At 50.4% G+C, this 19,725-nt stretch overlaps 1 protein-coding gene across 2 annotated transcripts; it reads right to left on the bottom strand.

Moving 5' to 3' along the window:
• Nucleotides 1-3,702: 3,702 nt before the first annotated feature.
• NAGPA (N-acetylglucosamine-1-phosphodiester alpha-N-acetylglucosaminidase) lies at nt 3,703-11,910 on the bottom strand. 2 transcript variants are annotated; one of them, XM_042971826.1, is made up of 11 exons: nt 11,813-11,910; nt 11,271-11,726; nt 10,730-10,869; nt 9,670-9,778; nt 8,465-8,593; nt 7,761-7,966; nt 7,609-7,656; nt 6,466-6,594; nt 6,162-6,293; nt 6,002-6,065; nt 3,703-4,496 (listed from the first exon to the last, which is right to left on the bottom strand). In XM_042971826.1, the coding sequence occupies exons 1-11, from the start codon at nt 11,896-11,898 to the stop codon at nt 4,286-4,288; spliced, it is 1,710 nt and encodes a 569-aa protein (XP_042827760.1). In that variant the 5' UTR covers nt 11,899-11,910; the 3' UTR covers nt 3,703-4,285. The 2 variants fall into 2 exon arrangements, with proteins under 2 accessions (XP_042827760.1, XP_042827761.1); XM_042971827.1 differs by having other exon boundaries at nt 4,420-4,496; nt 5,990-6,065.
• Nucleotides 11,911-19,725: the final 7,815 nt, after the last annotated feature.

Genomic DNA, 19,725 nt, shown 5'->3' with positions numbered 1-19,725 from the left:
ACACAAATTGCTTCAAGCAAAACAAAACAAAAAACAAAAACAAAAAACACAACAGTGCCTTACTGGTCCATGTAATTGGCCCCAAAAGGATACTGGCATCAGGTATAGCTGGATCCAGGGGCTTAAATGATGTCCTCTCTCTCGACTCGGTTCGGTTCTTGTCCATGTTGGCTTCACTCTCTTTCTCCATGTGGCCCACACCATGGCAGGTGGGCAATCTCAGCAGAAGTGTCTTTCCCCAAATTCTAGCATTAGTTCCAGGGTGGGCTGTCATGAGTTGACTGGGATAGATGTCTATCTCTGACCCACTGATGCCATCTGGGACTTGAAGAGAGGGGATGGTACTTGCCAAACCACAAGGATAGAGAATGGGGGAGAGGTAGTACTCTACAGGCAATGAGAGGGAGGCTCACAGCCATGGCTTTCTGTGTCCTGCCCACCTTCCCAGGGCATTCTCATTACCACTGGGAGGCATCTGGATGCAAGAAGCTGCAAGTTTCTGATGGCTACCTCTGGTTGAAGCATACTCAGCCCCTGTGTCGGGCAGGCTGGAAGTGCCAGAGAGTTACCCCCCAGAAGGAGCCCCGGACCCAAGATGAGTGTCGGCTGACAAACACCCCACAGGAAGCCCAACTCCAAGATGCCCCTGCATGCTCCCCGAGTCTCTGGGAATCAAGCCTGTCCACAGTGGGGCACTGCTCATTAATGCGCTGACTGCCTTTCCTTCCCCACCTCACTTCCCTGTCCCCTATCAGGGCTTCTTGGAGTCACCTCCCAAATAGACTACTTCCCCTCACATCTTTGTCTCAGGTTCTGTTGCTGGGAGGGATCCAGCCCAAGACAGGGCATTTACTAAAAGGACAGGCCTAGATGTTGGACAGGCATGATAGATACCCCTATACAAACAGGGAGGGTGAATGTATCCTAGTCACTGAGCCAGGGACCCCTCTGGCTCACCACGACGGACCCTCTTCAGCTCCCTCTGGCCTGAAATCCACCAAGCCCATGCACAGTACTGTACCTTCCCAACTCAGCTGCCAGCAAAGCCAAGGACAGATGGAGATGCCCTCTGAAGAGGCCAGAGCTTTCCGGACTAGGGTTTCTATAGCCTGTTGCCTCAGAACCCCTGGAGGTGCTCCCAATAGATTCCCAGACCCTCTGCCCCCAAGATTTTGATTCGGTGGGTCTGGGACAGGATCTGCAATCCTAGAACATTCCTGGGGACTACCCTCTGACCTGCATCCACGCTTGGGAACGGTCTTAGGAATATGCCACTGTGATGCAAAGGTGTCTGGGAAGTCCTCCATCCTGTCACTACTTCCTACCCTCGAACACTGGGAGCCAAACATCCAAGTGGCCCAGGGGCCAGCTGTTCACTGAAAGAAGGTAAAATACACAATGAGACTTCCAGGTGGAGTTGAAACACGGTCCCTGGAGGAACATGTCAAGTTGGTTGTTTACATTTCTGGAAGGAGGAGTTAAAACTTGAAGCTTCCTTCAATTTGCCTGCTTCCCTGGATAAGCAGCTACCCTCGAATTCCTGCACATGCTGTGAATGCCACCCCTCCCTTCCCTCCAACCTGGGTCACAAACCCAGAAGAGGGGCTGAGCTAAGAGGGAGAAATTACAGCAGCCTGGTCAGGGGTACCATGGCCTTTGGGTGATGGTTCACTAGGTGTGGGTTCAGCTATGCCCAAGAATACCAACAACTTGGTCTGTGGCTCCCACCATAGAACCCAAATGTAGCATCTTGGAAGGAGTATCACAGGCTGGCACAGTGGCTCTCAACTCGTCCATCCCTCCATCTTTGGGGGAGAGACAGAAACACACAGACCCACAGACACATCCCTGCAGGAACTTGGGAGTCTGGGAACTGGCCTGTGATACTTCACTTCTCTGAACCAAATTCTTCCTTTCTAAAGTGAAACTAAACCAGCAGTACAGTAGATGGACTGCAGGATGGGCTCGATTAGCCTCCTGGACTCATGTCCCTTGGTATCTCCTCTAAGGGGTGGAGTCTGTCTCCTTTCACCTTGAATCTGGGGACTGACAGAATGTGGTGAAAGTGAGGTCACACCAGTTCCGAGCTGAAGCTTCAAAAGGCCTTGCAGGATCCTCTTCCAGGATCCCAGTCCCCACCTGGATCCCAAGGCTGAGCCAGCTTCCTGGAGGATGAGGCACCGGGGGGCACTATGTCATCAGCTGTGGCCACCCCAGACCAGCCCCCAGTAGGCCCATTAGCTGACTGCAGACGAACCAATGAGCCCAGCTGAAACCACTGATCAAGAGAATCCCCTAGCTGGCCCTAGAATCATGAAAAATAATTATTCTTCCACAAGAAACAATAACTGGTTGTTGTTTTAAGCTGCCAAATTTTGGACTGGTGATGCAGCAAGAAGTAACTAGTAAGTTATACCATGTCTCAGTCTGCTCAAGTTGCTATAACGAATACCATACACTGTGCGGCTTGAACACAACAGACATCTATTTCTCACAGCTCTGGAGGCTGGAAGTCCAAGAGCAGGGTGCCGGCAAATTCAATTCTCGGTGAGGTCCCACTTCTTGGCTTGTAGACAGCTGCCAGCTTTCTGTGTGTCTACACAGCCTCCTCTTCGTGTGCGTGTGTGGAGAGGGTGCTCTTCTCTTTCCCTTGTAAGGGCGCTAATCCCGTCACGAGGGGACCATGCGCACGACCTCATCGAAACCTAATTAAACCAAAGGCCACCTCCTAATACCATCACATGGGTGGCGGGGGCGGGGGCATGTTAGGGCTTCAATACAGGATTCTTGGGGAGACATATTCAGTTCCTAATGTGCATGAGTCTACTTGAGGATCTGCTGAGAGAGCACATCCCCCACCCCCAAAATATCTACTAAACACAGTGTAATGTATATCTGGGGGGAGGGGGTCGGGGGGGGTGCCAGGCACTTCCTGGAAACCCTCTGGGGCCACAGGTTACAAACTCAGATACTCACAGTGCTGGCAGGTCACAGGCCGCTAAGGTGGTGGTGAGCCGGAGAAGGCAGGCCCAGATGGGGACTGTGGATTCTCAGCTCTGGCAAGATGTTGCCCTGGAAAGGCTTCAGCAGGGGCTGCTGCCTTGCCCTCTTTTAAAAAGAATCCAGGAACACCTGGGTGGGTCAGTCGGTTAAGCACCCAACTTTGACTCAGGTCATGAGCTTGAGGTTCGTGGGTTCCAGCCCTGTGTTGGGCTATGTGCTGACAGCCTGGAGGCTGTTTCGGATTCTGTGTCTTCCTCTGTCTGCCCCTCACTTGCTTGCATGCTCTCTCTCTCAAAACTAAATAAACATATTAAAAATAAAAAGAAATCAGAAATCTTAAGTTGTTAATCTCTTGATTTTTAAATGCTGGTAACTATTAAATCACAGTGGACTAAACCTTTTCCTTTCAAAGTGTAGTCCAGACACCCAAGACCTCGTCTTCACCTGGGAGCTCGTTAGAGATTTAGACTCCCATATCCCACCCTGGGACAGAATTGGCACTTGAACAGTATCTCCAGGTGACTTGTGTGCACCATAAAGTGAGAAGCCCTGAATTAAACAAATAGATCAGGGAGCTCGAAGTACCTTGGGCTGCCTTTTTATGACCCATGAATCAAGTGAGGTAACCCTACATGTTAAGACCTAGGAACAACCAGAAGTCTACAATTCAGGATTCAGACGCCACCCCGGGGATCCTTTAATTACATCAATTTATTCAAGTGGTAGAAAAACTGTCTTGGCAGCTGGACGCCAAAATAGAAAGCTTGTAAACATGATTTCATCCCCTGTCCCCTCCAAGGAGCTTCCTATGATAGGAAACAGAATTCTAATTGGCAAATTCCATGATGAGGTCTGTGGAAAAAGATCCCGTGACGTAGCCATCGTCTCTTTAATCCACCCCTGCCCAGGGGGGCTGGCTGGACCCTGCCACTCAGACATGGTGTGGTCACGGCGAGTTCCATCGCTAACAGCTCCTGCTTCAGGAGGCCGGAGGCTCTTGGGCAGCAGAGCAGCCCTCACAGGCAGCAGACACAGGCAGGCAGGGAAGGAGCAGTCTCTCTCCAGGGAGCACTGTATTTCTAGGGTTGCATGGGTCACAGCAGGTGACCAGGTGAGAGCCCAGGGCCAGATGAGGGGCTGAGGCACAGGTGCTATCAGAAGCTTGGCTTGGCACCAGGGCTGAGATCACCCAGATGGTCAGCGGTCCTGAAACGTCCCTTGTGGAAGTCAGACTGTAACAAAATGAGCCTTCAGAGCAGGCTGTGACGGGAAGCTGGAGGCTTCAGTCCTTGAAGGGGTTGTGGGCATCACCCTGCTGTTCCTTCTCCCCGGCCAGGAGCTCCCCATTCATCTCCTGCAGTGGGTGGTAAACATAGGCCCCATCCAGATGCCGGCTCCGCTCTGCTCTTGAACCAAGGAGCAAGGACACGTTCACCACCGTGCTGATCAGCAGAAGGAAAACTAGGACCAAGGTGAGGGCCAGCCAGGTGGTCCTGGGTGCAGAAGAGAAAGCCAGAACAGGCAGTTGTTGAGGAGTGCTGCAGGGGTTTCCCTCCCTCTCCTCCACCAGAAGGGAGGAACAAAGTCAGGGACCTCCAGGGGACTGTCCAGGAGCAAAATGGGCCTGGTAGGGCCAGGGGCACATTCCAAACCCATGCTCCAGGAACAGCAGTGACAGTCACCATGTGGGATGCAGGCCAGCACTGCCACATCCCCTGGTATTTCAAGAGAAACCATGAAAATAATTTTTTAATATCAATGTTACTGATTTTCAGATATTGTAATAAATCTTAAATTTTTTAAAATTATGCAGGCCAAATAAAATACAGTTGGGGATCTAATGATGATGTGGACCACAAAGGCGGGTCTCCGTTCCAGACACCTCAAAGCAGACAGAGTGTGGAGAACAGCACCCCTGCCTCCCTCCTGTGGAGCTGGCGAGGGCTTCCAATGATCCTTGCATCCCTTCACGTGAATCTGTGGCCAAAGCCCTCAACACAAAAAGAGACACACGCAGATTGCTGGGGGGCATGGTCGTTAGCCCCCCATGGCTCCCTTTCCTTCCCCGACAGCTGCCAATGAGTTCTATGTCTGCACTGGGGAGGAAGAGCTCAGTCTCACAACTGAGGAGCCCGAACTTAAGACTGAGGCCAGGGTGCTCCCGGGGCCCCTGTCCCTGCTCTGGGTGCATTTTCAAAGCACATTTCTATGTTTTTTGTTTTTTGTTTTTTTTCAGGTGTGGCTCTGGCCTTTCAGAGCCTCACCCCAGACTCACCAGGTCAGAACCTCCAGGAGGGACCTGGGACCTGCATTATTGATGAGACTGACCCAAAGGACAATGCCAGGAGATTTTCATTCATACCCACACTTGATTCCCACCTCCAACGCGGGTGGGGCTGGGCCGGCACCCAGGGTTGGACCATGAGGTGAGAACTACCTTTGGGAAGTTCTCAAAGCAGGGTCCCCATACCAGCAGCATAGCATCACCTGGGATAGCACCGGGAATGCAGATTCTCAGGCTCCCTAGGCTTACTGAAGCAGAAACTCCAGAGATAGAATCCAGCAATCTCTTTTAACGCACCCTCCCAGAGGTCAAGTTTGAGACCCACCTCACTAGAAAACAGACATAAAGCCCGCCACAAGGAGCACCCGGAAGTGCCTGAGGAAGTATGTGAATTCTTCAGGCTTGGCACTTGTGTACCAGGAGCTGAGAAAATAGGTCATGAGTCTCACCGCCAGGGAAAGGAACCCCATGCCCTGCCCCACTCAACTCCAACTGGGATGATGACTGGGGTCCTTCTCACCATTTCTGAGGACCACTTCAGTGGCTGTGAGCATCAGCTGTGACGCCCTCTGTGCTCACAGTGGAGAAATGTCATCTGGGTGCCCAGCGGCCACCTCCTAGCCCTGCCTCGTCCCTGAGCAAAGGCCATACCTCACAGGTGGAGGGAGGGGGGATTTCTTCCATCCCTGCCCCAAGTCCCACCTAATCTCCTACCCGGTGAGAAGGGAGAGTTCTCCTGTCCTCAGGGTGGCCTCGGATGCCCGGAAACACTGCTTCACTGTAAGACACCAGGGAGAGGCTGAGAGGCTGGAAGGGGAGGGGTATGCCCCCTCCTGCTCCCCCCCCACCCCCGGGGATCTGGGAGGAGCCGCACCTTGGGAGAGGATGCTGTTAAGGGCTGGCGCCTGGGCCAGGCTACAGCTGCCGGTCTGGGGGTCACACGGACACTGGTGCTCACATTCGCAACGCCTCTGGCAGCCTGGCCCGTGCCAGCCGAGGGGACACTCTGCGGAGAGGAGGTACAAGTGGAGGACGCCTCGGTGGCAAGGCCTCTCTCTGCACTGACAGGATGGGCCCCAGGTGTGCGCAGAACTGGGCTGAAGCACAAGTGCTCCCCAGGCCCCCCCAGGCTAGGCCCTGGAGGTACCCCTGGGTGGCATGGGGCCCATCTAGCTTACCCTGCTCACAGGTATGTCCAGTGAAGCCAGGAGGGCAGGTGCATGTCCCCCCAACTGGGTCACAGGCAGCTCCATTCTGACACTGGCACCTCATGGCGCAGTCCTCCCCGAAGGAGCCATTGCTGCAGGCTGGAGGGGGGAAGGGGGGAGTCTTTTCAAAGTCCAGCCCTGCCTTTGCTAGGCTGGGGGCCAAGACCGTAGACAGATCTCCGTCACACCCAGGGCCCCGTAGGCTCACGTATTCTTCCAACAGAAAGTTACGGACAGTTCTACTTCCAGGCAGGCCCTGAGGCTATGCACTCATGGAGACTCTCGTCTAGATGCGCAGGTGGCCAGTGAGCCGCAAAGCAGATATGGAAGTACAAGTGAGGACAAGTGCAGGAGGGACGGGACCAAGCGCAGCAGCAGACCCTGGGAGGGGGTGGGATGGGCAAGCCCCCGAGGGCAGGGCACTTAAGCTGGGGGTTCGCAGAGCAGAGCTGGGTCAGTGAGTAGAAGAGGCTCTGGAGCACCCTGGCAGGTCAGGCTGAGGAGCTCATTTCTTCCACTTACTCAAAAGGAAGCCCTGAAAGATTTCAAACTGTGGATGGTTGCAGTGGGTTGAACTGTGTCCCCCAAAAGATATGTCCTAATTCTCAGAACCTGTGAATATGACCTTATTTGGAACCAGAGTGTTTGCAGATGTAATTAAGTTATAATCTTTAAGAGATGACAGCATCCTGGATTTAGGGCGGGCCCTAAATCCAATGACCTGGGATCCACGTAAGGAAATGGACAGACACAGGGAGAAGGCCGTGTGAAGAGGCAGAGACTGGAGTAACGTGGCCTCAAGCCAAAGAACGCCTGGAGCCACCAGGAGCTGGAAGGGGCAGGAAGGAGCCTCCCCTAGACCTTTTGGAGGGAGTGCCGGCCCTGCAGACACCATGAGTTTTGCAGTTGTGGCCTCCTGAACTGTGAGAGAATGAATTTCTGTTGTTCTCGGCCATGCAGTTTGTGGAATTTGTTGTGGCTGCTGCAGAACATCAACGCAATGATTTAGTCAGGTGAGAGGAAGACATAGGGAGCGGGATAAAAGCAGCTGCCACGCTTGCCCTCTCCCCATGTGTCCAGGGCCGGGGAGGCAGCTGGCCTGCTGGCTTTTACCTTCACTGCAGTTGGACCCCGTCCATCCAGCTTCACAGCGGCAGCCAGCTGCCAAGACAAGACCAAGAAGGCCAGGTGAGGGATCAGGCAGGGCCAAGGCAGTGAGAGCTGGGAGCCCCGGTCACAGCTGCCTCCCCAGAGACCCCACTCACTCTCTGTGCAAAGCCCGTGCTGGCTGCAGTTGGAGGGGCCACAGTCCAGCTTGTTGCAGGCAGCGCCCTGCCAGAAGTGCCCCGTGCACTGGCAGCGCCCCTCCACACAGGTCCCATGGCCGCTGCAGTCAGGCGGCTGGCAGCGGGGCTCGTGCAAACACACCACAGTAGACACACGGCGCGGACAGCGCCACATGTTGTCCTGGCTGCAGGGGGACATCGTGTGTGAAGAGAGGCCATGGTGCTGGTGAGCCCCAGCTAACCCCTCTACCCCCTACTGTAGCCCCTGGGGGATGCCTCTCTCTCTCCACTGCTCCTTCTCCAGCTGCTTATAGGTTCATCCCACCCTGACAATCTCTTCCAACCCCAGGGCCTTTACACATGCTGTTCTCTCTGTCCAGAAGGATCTCCCAGCCCAGCCTTGCCACCTCCCCAACCTTCAGATCTCAACGCAAGTTCCATTAGGCTCAGAGAGATCTTTCCTGATCTATCAACCCCCTTTCACTGGTGTGGATAGTACTCATACACTATGTATGATTCAACACTCTTCTTGTAAGCAGCGAGAAGCGGGGATCTTGGCTCTTCCTGCTCACTGCTGAATTCTCAGGGCCTGGCACATAGTAGGTGCTCAATATTTGCTGAATGAGACAGCTGGGGACAGGCTTGGACTTAAAACCTCAAGAAGGGGGCCCTGGCATGCTTACCAGTGATCTGATGGGTAACTGGCCAAGGTCCCATTGAGCACGAAGGTAGCGGAGCCCCCTCCATCGAGGTTGATGGCGTTGACCACATCCTGTTTCAGCAAAAACTCTGCCATCTCCCACAGGTTAATGCTGCAGCATAAGAGCATTAATGCTGACCATGTACACCAGCGTTTCCAGTTTAACTGGTCTTACTTTCCATGGTGAACACTATCACACTTGCTATGGCAGACAAATTTCTAAGTGGGCTCCCCCCAATAATGGCCTGTCTTAATCCCTGGGAGCTGTGAATATAATGGGAAATCACTGCCATGACTGTGTTATCTTATACGGCTCAGCTGTCTGCAAGCAGGGACACTGCCCTGGATTATGGGTGGGCCCAATGGGATCACAAGAGTCTTAAAAGCACACCTTTCCCCGGCTGGTGGCAGAAGGTGAAGTGAGAGGTTTTGGAAATACAAAGGGGGCAAAGGGACGGGACACATCTTTGCTGGCGTGAAGACGGGGAGGGTACCTGCATGGGAAGGAATGTGGGCAGCCTGAAGGAGCTGAAGGTCCCCTGGCCAACAACCAGTGAAGAAATACAGACTTCTGTCCTACAACCACAAGGAAGTGCATTCTTCCAACCCCCAAATGAGCTGGGAAGAGGATTCTTTCCCTGAAGCTCCAGATGAGAGCCCTGCCTGGAAAACAGCTTGATTTTGTCCATGGGATACCTCAAACACAGAACCCAGGTGAGCCCTCCAGACTTCTGACCTACAGAACTGTGATCTAACAAATGGGGGCTGTTTGTGTTTGTGTGTTACTCAGCAAATAACAAACTAATACACTCTCTTCACAGAGAAAGAAACTGTGGCTCAGAGAGGCTGAGCGACTTGTCTGTGGCCACAGAGCTAGTGGACAGCAGAGCTGAGACTGGAACAGATGTCTTCTCTCTGCTAACTTTGTAATTACTTCCTATTACCCCATCTGGAGCGCAGGAGAGAGGAGGCCTAAGTTGGGGGGATGGAGAGGAAGAGTGTGGAGGATGAGGAGTTCTCAGAACTGGGGCAGACGTAGGGACTCTTTTCGTGTGGGAAGGCAGGGGACAGATGGATGTGAACATCCCCAGGGAACAGCTGGGAGTCAGAAGGGGAGTTGTTGGTGGGCTGAAGTCCCTCAAAGCCGGACTCAGCCCAGGCCTGGCATTCCCAGTTTCCGGCACTCACCCCCGCTGTTCCGTCTGCCCATCTGCGTGGAAGAACACCAACTGCCCCTTCCGGTCATGTCCCACTGCCGTTCTGGCTGACATCACATTCACAAATTTGCTAAAAGAACCTACAAGAGAAGAAGCCTGGCTGATGACCTCACCCTGTGGGAAGCCTCCGGGACTCTGCCTGTAGTTTCTGCCAGTCTAATGCCACTCTCCAACATTTCACTTAGATCGCAGCTTCCTGCCTCCCATCTGCCCCATCCCACTCAGTCTCCACATAGTAGCCAGAGGGCTCTTCTCAGGTGAAAATTAAGTGACATCAGCTTCCAGCTTCCAGTGGAAAACCCTCTAATGGTTTCCACTGTCCCCAGCACAAAAATCCAAGGCCCTGGCCTACTTGTTCCACCTCATCTCTGGGGGCTCCCTTCTCACCACCCTGCAGCCACTTTCTACTTTAGGGCTTCTGCACCTTCTGTTCCCTCTGGCTGGACTGTGCTTCCCCTCAGCTCTTCCCATGGTTTGCTATTTCCAATCTAGGGCATCTCCTCAGTGAAGCCTGCCCTGACTGCTCAGTCTAAAACAGCTCATCTCCACATCAGGGCCATAGCATCCTTTCACACCCCATTATTCCACACCTTGGTGCTTCTCAAATTGGAGACCCCATCAGAATCACCCAGGGGGCTTGTTAAAACACACATTTGGGCCTCATGCGCAGGAAATCAGGATTCTGATTCAGAGCTCCTTTCCTCTACCTGTCCCCTTTCCCCCAACTTTACTTTTCTTCCTCAGCACTTACCACTTCCTTTCATCTTCCTTTCAATAGAAAGAAAGCACTTACCACTTCCTTTCATCTTAATTTCTGTAAAAGAGAAGCACTTACCACTTCCTTTCAATAGAAAAGTATCTATTTCCTTTCTTAAGTATGCCCAAGAGCAGAGACCTTATTTTGTCATAATCACCACGGATTCCCTGTACCTAGAATAGTACTTGCTCAAAGACTTAAGAACAGACTCCTGCTCCAGCTCAGTGGTCCTGGTTCTCAACAGGGCTGTGCCACAACCTGTCTGACCCCAAACCTGTCTCCTGTGTCTCATCACACTCGGCCGCCTGGCTCTCGTTGATGTAGACACTTCCATTGCGGATCAGCCACACGACCCCACTCAGCAGTTGCACAAATGGGTTCTTAGTGTCCAGCACCTCCTCTTCAGACAGGTACCTGGACACAGAGAAGGCAAGAGATTCACTCACCAGCAGGGACAGCTACGGTTAGTAGGGGTCCCACTACCCTTCCCTCCTCGGCTTGGCTGGTTGATTCTTCCTGGTTTCCCAGGAACCATCCTGGTCCTTAGTGCACCCCTTGTAAATAGTCTACCCATCCCAGTTAACACTTCATCTAATATAAACAACCATTCTCAGCAGATCTCAAGTTCATCCTATAGTCCTTAATTTCCTAGGCCATCACTCTGGCCAAAATACCACCCGATGCCTACTGACGAACCCTGCAATTAAAGTGCCTATTCCCATTCTGCAGAATGGACATGGAGGCTCAACTTTGGTAAATGACCTGAACACACTACCGTGGCCACAACCCAAATCTCAGGTCCCCTGGTTTCTCACCCGGTGACCAGGGTCCCGTCGCGCCGGATCCCGAACTGCGCGTTCTGCAGCCCCCCGGCGCTGCTCACCGGGCGCCCGTCGCTCACCACGTTCCCCAGGCACTCGCCCGTGTCCATGCGGAAGAAACCGCCGTTCTGGGCGACGCTGCAGCCAGCCGCCCTCGCCGTCTCCTCCACGGTGGCGCGGCGCCTCGAAGCGCAGCCGCCAGACCCACCGGGCTCCAGCACCGAGAAGGTACGCAGGGGCTCCGCTGCCCGCGTCAGATGGCCAGCCACCGCGCGGTCCGAGAAGTGTGAAACGAAGGTGCGCACCGCCGGACCGCGGGGGCTGGGGGTCGCCGGGGTAGGTGGCCAGCTCTCGTGCTCGCGGCTGCCGGCGCGCACCCTCGTGCAGTCCCGGGCGAAGCGCGCGCGCGCGTGGGAGTAGGGCAGCAGCAAGTCATCGTCGCGGGAGGCCCTGTGGGGACACGGCGGCCGTGAGCTCGGAGGGCTCAGGGGCGGAGTACTCCCGAACCAGGCTCAACCCTCGGGAGCTGTACTCACCCCGAGTCGAGGCTGCTGGTGGCCTCCCGGAGGAAGCCGAGCAGCGCAAAGAGGAAGACAAGCCAGCGACCCATGGAGGCCGCCATGTTGGACCCGGGGCCTCCAATCACGTGGGACCACCCCACGTGACTCAAGACTTTTGGTGGCAGCTTTCAGGCGGGACAGAATAATTTAGGGTCCTTTGGATATCGCGAGATCCGGTCCTATCACTTACTGTGTTTTTTTGTTTTGGTTTGGTTTTTTTCAGAAGAGGCGTGGCACTCGTGGTGGTGGGAAAATTCGTGTTTATGTAATTTCAAAGATACCGGAGGTTGTAAGAGTAATGTAAGGAACTCCCATATGCCTTCTACTTATCTTTACCAATTGTTAACTTTCGTCTCATTTGGTTTATCATTTCAACTTTATTCGTATACTTACCGCCCCCGCCCCCGAACATTTGCAACCAAGTTGCAGACATCTTTTACTAACAAGGACATCTCACGTAATCACAGGCCGAGTAAAATTAAGACATTACATACTGATAGTTTGTGAACCAATCCACAGTTCACATTCAAGTTTTTCCAATTTTCTGTATGATGTCCTTATTTCCCCCACATCCAGGGTCTAATACAGGAGTTGCATTTAGTTGTCATGTCTGTTTAGTCTCCCTGATTCTGGAACAGTTTCTCAGCCTTGGTGTTCTATGACCTTCACATTTTGGAAGAGGACAGACAAGTTGCATTGAGAACGTAATCAGCAGGGATCTTTATTTAAAAATTAAGAATTTTTTTTTTTTTCGGGGGCGCCTGGTGGCTGAGTCGGTTAAGCCTCCGACTTCAGGTGATGATCTCAGAGCTCAGCTGGTGAGTTCTGCCAGCTTAGAGCTCTGTGCTGACAGCTCAGAGCCTGGAGTGTACTTCAGATTCTGTGTCCCTCTCTCTGTCCCTCCCCCCTCTCAAGAATAAACAAACATTAAAAAAAATTTTTTTAAGGAATTTCTTTTTTTTATTTATTTACTTAAAAAGAGAGAGCGAGCACGAGCAGGGGAAGGGCAGAGAGGGAGAGAGAGAGAGAATCCCAAGCAGGCTCTGAGCTGAGCCTGATGAGGGGTTCAGCCTCACGACTGTGAGATCATGACCTGAACCGAAACCAAGAGGCAGACATTCAACCGACTGAGCCATCCAGGTGCCCCTAAAAATTAAGAACTTTAAGATGGAGACAGCAGAGTGTGAACGCAAGCATGGGACCCATCCTTGTGCAGGCCCTCTGTACCTGCACAGGTCAGAAGTCCACGAAGCTGGCCAGTTACTTTACTTCAAACTTCCTTTGAGGGAATACTTCTGTTTGGGCTTCTGGTCCAGGGCAGTGGCCAGAGGTAGGTTGCCTTTTGGTGCCAGTGCAACGTATAGGCCACCTTGGAGACAGTACGAGTTGAGTTAGCCTTTGGTGCACAGGTATTCAGGCCCATACCAGCCACCAGCCACCAGCCTGTTTTGGTTCAGTCAGCGTTGTTAGTGCCTGAACTCAGACCCCTCTTTGAACCACTGCCCCCTAAGGCCAGTTAGGGTCAGTGTACTGGATTCGATAGTGTTCCCCCAAATTGACATCTTTCCCAGAACTTCAGAATGTGACCTTTGGAAATAGGATCTTTGCAGATGTAATTCATGAAGATGAAGTCATAGTGGAATTGGGTGGGTCCTAGATCCAGCCTGACTGGTGTCCTTGTGAGAAGACACACAGAGAGAGGCATGCACAGAGGAAAGAAAGCCATGTGAAGAAAGAGGCAGAGACTGCCAGTATAACGACAAGCCAAAGAGCACCAAAGATTTCTGGTAACTACCAGAAGCTAGGAGGGAGAAACAGATTCTTCCGTCAAGAAGTCAGAGGGAGAATAGCCCTGCTGACACTTTAATTTTGGAACTGATACAGTCAAAGCCCTTACATGAACCCCCAAGAGTGGCTCTGAGGCTTGTGGGGGAACAAGTTAGTTCAAGTCAGTTAACCACATTCAAAATGATTTCCTTTCTGGGGTTAAACGATCCAGCTTGATGCAAATATATTGATGGGAAGGGATTATGTCTTTCTTATCTTTACATGCAGGAGTCAAAAATCATTAGCAAACAAACCCAGACCTGCCACCAGCTTCCTTGCCCCAGGAAGTCTTCTTTTCTCTAGGTCAACTGGGCGATGTGGGTGCAGGCAGTCTCTAGTGAGTTCTGACCTTTGGTCTCCTCCCAGCTTTGTCACTCCTTTAACAAACACATAATATGCACATAATATCTAAGGACATATGTGCTATTGAAATTCTCCATTTGCTGAGAAGCCTATGACATTAATTAAACAAGGAGGCCATCGGATTGATGTGGCTTTATGCAAAGGCTGCTGTTAAAAAACAAAATTCAACTGAGTAAATTTAAAGATCAAATTGACTTTATTCAACGACTCATGAACTAAGCAGCATTCCATCTAGCAAATAGAAAGGAGCTCCAAAGAGCCGTACAAAATGAAAGGGGTTTATAAGCAGACAGGGAGTGAGACAAAGAAAGATTGTTTCTGGCAACTTCACCTTCCTTTGGGGGAAGGGCAGGGGCCTATCTTGTAGATGATTTCACTAGTGCTGACCAGGTTACTCCAGACTGGAGTTAAAACTTTCATTCCTGGAAGAGGCTGAAACTGCAGTTAAGTTACGTATTAAGTCTTGGTTTGCTGATGTGGGGCTTGGCATATGTGACTCTATTTGGGGCCCGTGAGCCTCGAACTGAGGATTCTGAGATCAAGAGTTGCGTGCTACACGACTGAGCCAGCCAGGTGCACCTCTTTTTCTTTAACACTGCTTACAGAAGCAAACGAGAACCCAAGACTGTAAATGCCTCAAGGTTATGAAACCAAAATGCTAAGAATGGCCATTTACAAACAGCTTTAACTAACAGTCAACTAGGCATTAAACTATAGGCAACCAATTTCCTGTCTTTATTTTCTCGCCTTCTTTGTTGAGGTCTTTCCCCTGGCTCCTCTCCACTTCAATTTGGTACTGCTGGATTTGAATTGATTTTTGCTCAAATAAACCCTTAACATTTTTAATATACCTCAGTTTATCTTTCAACAAGCCCGAACCCACAGTTCCAGCCACACCAGCTAACTAACTCAGGGCTGTCTCCTCTGCTCATATTTATCCTTCCTTAGGAATACCTTCGTCTCTTCTCAACATCCTCATCTGGCTGTATAGTCACTTGTGTATTCAACAGATTGAGGGCCTCCTCTGTGCTAGAGGCTGATGAAACAGACAGCTTGGCCCTGCCCTCGTGGAGACACACAGTAAACAACCCAAGTGTGGTGGGAAGAAGCAGGATGGAGAAAGAACCATGTCTTAGGGGGAGGTGGCAGGGAAGGCCTCTCAAAACCCATTGTAGACTGAGTAATAAGGGACCAGAAAAAAGGGACAACTGTGGGAGATGCAGGGCCAGAGCCTCACAGGCAGAGGGCACTATAGAGCCCGGAGATGGGCTGGAGCTTGGTCGGGGAGGGTAGAGGAGGAAGGGTCAGGCCAACGCCAGATCCTGCAGGGCTCCAGGGAAATTCATTTGGATTTCAGCCTAAGTGGAAACAGGAAGCTACTGGAAGATCTAGGGGGTTTTTTGTGTGTTTTTGTTTTTTGTTTTTTTTATATAATGGTTTTATTGAGGTATAATTTACATACCATAAAATTTAACTGTTTTAAAGTGTACGTGTCAATGATTTTCAGTAGATGTTGCAGAGATAGCATATCTTAGTCCAATTTTAGGACGTTTTCATCACCCCCAAAAGTTCTGTTGTGTGGTTCCACTTGTTTTCAGTGTCTGGAAAAGGCGAATCTGGAAGGACAGAAAGCAGATTAGTGGTTGCCTGTAGTTGTGGCTGGGAGCAGGGAGTGACTGCAAATAGCATGAGAGGGTTTGAAGCTAGACGCTGAATGAATGGGGGTTGGGGATTGGACCTCTTCCTCTGTCCTCCGTCCACATGCTGCCTGTGAGTTTATCCACTTCTTTCAGCTTTTGAGCACACATTTCCCGAAGATGCCTCTTCTGTTGCTGCTTATTTTTTTCATGCATTCAGCAGTCTCTGACTGAGAGCTCTAAGCTCTGGCAGGACATGGAATATAGCAAGTATCTTGTGTTTCTTTCATCCAGAGCATGAACAATGCTTATGCATTACTGTCAGCTTATCGATTGAAGGAAAGAATACCATGTCTAAGCAGTGCACCCTGTCTTTCCTACCACAAGTGCAATCTGATTGATTATAACTGTTTCTTTTCTTTCTTTTTTTCCAAGTTTTATTTTTAAGTAATCTCTGCAACTAACATGGAGCTCAAACTCAAAACCCTGAGATCAAGAGTTGCATGCTCCGCAAAGGAAACAATCAGCAAAACTAAAAGGCAACCGACAGAATGGGAGAAGATATTTGCAAATGACATATCACATAAAGGGTTAGTATCCAAAATCTATAAAGAACTTATCAAAAGCAACACCCAAAAACAAATAATCCAGTGAAGAAATGTGCATAAGACATGAATAGACACTTCTCCAAAGACATCCAGATGGCCAACCGACACATGAAAAAATGCTCCACATCACTCATCATCAGGGAAATACAAATCAAAACCACAATGAGATACCACCTCACACCTGTCAGAATGGCTCACATTAACAACTCAGGCAACAACAGATGTTGGCGAGGATGCACAGAAAGAGGATCTCTTTTGCACTGCTGGTAGGAATGCAAGCTGGTGCAGCCACTCTGGAAAACAGTGTGGAGGTTCCTCAAAAAACTAAAAATAGAACTACCCTACGACCCAGCAATTGCACTATTAGGTAGTTATCCAAGGGATACAGGTGTGCTGTATCGAAGGGACACATGCACCCCAATGTTTACAGCAGCACTATCAACAATAGCCAAAGTACGGAAAGAGCCCAAATGCCCACTGATGGATAAATGGATAAAGAAGATGTGGTATATATATACAATGGAGTATTACTCAGCAATCAAAAAGAATGAAATCTTGCCATTTGCAACCATGTGGATGGAACTGGAGGCTATTATGCTAAGTGAAATTAGTCAGAGAAAGACAAATACATGACTTCACTCATATGAGGACTTTAAAAGTCAAAACAAATGAACATAAGGAAAGGGAAACAAAAATAATATCAAAACAGGGAGGGGGACAATACACTAGAGACTCATAAATATAGAGAACAAACAGAGGGTTACTGGAGGGGCTGTGGGAGGGGGGATGGGCTAAATGGGTAAGGGGCATTAAGGAATCTACTCCTGAAATCGTTGCTGCACTATATGCAAACTAATTTGAATGTAAATTAAAAAAAAAAAAAGTTGCATGTTCCTACTGAGCCAAACAGGCGCCCCCGATTTCTTAATGTCTCTCCTACCTTGACTTTCATCTCTCAGGACAGAGACTATGTCTGCTTTTCACTGCTTTCCCCTGGCACTTGGCACAGTCCTTGGAGCAAAGTAGGTACTCCATGGATATTTCTTTTTTTAAATTTTTTTTTTCAACGTTTTTTATTTATTTTTGGGACAGAGAGAGACAGAGCATGAACGGGGGAGGGGCAGAGAGAGAGGGAGACACAGAATCGGAAACAGGCTCCAGGCTCCGAGCCATCAGCCCAGAGCCTGACGCGGGGCTCGAACTCACGGACCGCGAGATCGTGACCTGGCTGAAGTCGGACGCTTAACCGACTGCGCCACCCAGGCGCCCCTCCATGGATATTTCTTAAACAAATGATGGGAACAGGGTCCTTGTTTGTTCTCAGCTGCATCTCCCTTGTCCAGAGGACAGCTTAGCACACAGTAGGTTCTCAGCTACTATTTATTGAATGAATGGATGTGGTATTTCACTGGGAATGACATCATTTGCCAGTAAACCCCAGAGGTGGAGGTGGTGTGGATCCTGGGTTTTCTGAGAAAACTCACTCACTGCTAATAGTCACTGAGCTCATTTAAGTCTCAGGCAGCGTGTGAGGGGCCAACCTGCACCATTTTATCAGATCTCCTCCTGAGTCCTAAAGGTGGGTGTTATTATGATACCCATTTTACGGAAAAGGAAATGGAGGCACAGAAAGGGCAAGCTAGTGACCCACGGTCACACAGCTGTAAGCAGAGGGGGAAGATGGTTCTGAAGCTTGAGTTCACAACTTTTCCTGTACATATTTACATATTAAAGGGAAAAGCTTAAAAAACACAATGATTTATTTAACCAGAATTAGTCTTTTATAGTGAAATTGTTTATCTTGAACAGGGGGCCTATATGGAACACACTTTTGACAGGAATATTGCTGGAGCACCTAAAATCACAGTGGATGAGTGTGAACACTGAGGAAGGTATAGGGGAGCAAATCTTGCCACCCCAAGATATGCCTCTTTGGCGCACTGATTATTTTCAGCTGGTTATTTTTAAGAAGCTGCAGACATGAGAGATGCTCTGAAAACTGAGAATTTACCCTTTTGTAAGAGATATTCATACATATAAGGGAAACACCCTTTTGTAGGGATGTCTCTCTCTGTCAAAAGCAGAAAGAGGGGGATGGATAAATAAATCTCCAGAAACTGTTATCAATAGAGACAGCATGGACTTAAATCTACTCTTGCTTCCTGTGCTTTCCCCAGGAGCCTCTCATAAATGAGAGGCTCATCCCCAACACCTTCTTTTGTCTTTAGCTGGAGATGGTATTTAAAGTGATACCTTAGATCATTGTAGGGAGTGGGTCTCTCTCACGTATACAGGCAGTATGCATGTTATTGAACTTTTTTTTCTTCTATTAATGTCAACTTAATTTCTAGACCAGCCGAAAGAATCTTGCAGGGTAGAGGAGCATGTGATGGAAGAGACATTACTTATGCCTCTGGATGTACACGGTCAAGGCCACCACCCTAGATGTGCCCCTTATCTAACTGTAGATATCCCTTGATGTCATACAGGTCCAGGCCTTGGAGACCCCACTGTTCTCAGCCTTGGCGAGCATCAGTGTCCCTTAGGAGCTTGTCAGAGAGGCACGTTCCCAGGCCCCCTCCCGGTGGCTGAATGAGAATCTCTAGAGGCAGGGTGGGGAATCTGCATGTTTAACAAGGCTCCCCAGCAGGTTCTGATGCCAGCTGCACAGGCCACACATTGAGAAACTCCTCTGGCAAGGCAGTGCCCTGGTACTGGATAGAACAACAGTGTTCAGAATATGGGAGGGGCACCTGGGTGACTCAGTCGCTTGACTGTCTGACTCTTGGTTTCGGCTCATGTCATAATCTGACGATTTGTGGGTTCGAGCCCTGCGTTGGGCTCTGAGCTGGCAGTGCGGAGCCTGCTTGGGATTCTCCCTCTCCCCCCACCTCTGCCCCTTCCCTTCTTGCGTGCTCTCTCTCAAAATAAATAAACATGAAAAAAACAAAGAATGGGAAATGAAGGCCCACCTCCACATCATGTTACGTGCTCATGTAATTTATCTTCAATAAGAAGCTGAGGTCTGGGGTGCGGGAGTGATAAAGAGATTCATCCTTTGGTGTTTTTACCTCTTCTTGGTGCCCTGCAGCAACCGTGATGCAAGGAAGTCACAATTCAGAGGGGGTTCATCTTGCAAATTTTTCTTCCCATGTCTCCATTCTGCATTAGGATTCTCTTTTCCTGAAAGTGACTTACAGACCCAGATGTCTGCTAGAGTTCTCCTCCTTTCCGCCCCCCCCCGCCCCCCCCCGCCCTAGTTTGGTAATTTAAATCTTCTAAACGTGTATCAGCGTCAGGCCCCAGTGACTAATCCAGCCCCAATTCAGGAAGGATGGGGCTGGGGCATAATCCCCCCTAATCTGGTTGTGTGCCCCCCACCTCTCTCTAGGCCGTGTGCCTGTCTTGGTAAACTTTGGTTTGTGGGATAGTGTGGGAGAAATCCTTGAAGCAT

This window comes from Panthera tigris, chromosome E3 (assembly GCF_018350195.1).
Source record: "Panthera tigris isolate Pti1 chromosome E3, P.tigris_Pti1_mat1.1, whole genome shotgun sequence".
NCBI lineage: Eukaryota > Metazoa > Chordata > Mammalia > Carnivora > Felidae > Panthera > Panthera tigris.
Note: the sequence above shows the minus strand (reverse complement) of the source record. Positions and strands in the feature narration are given on the sequence as shown.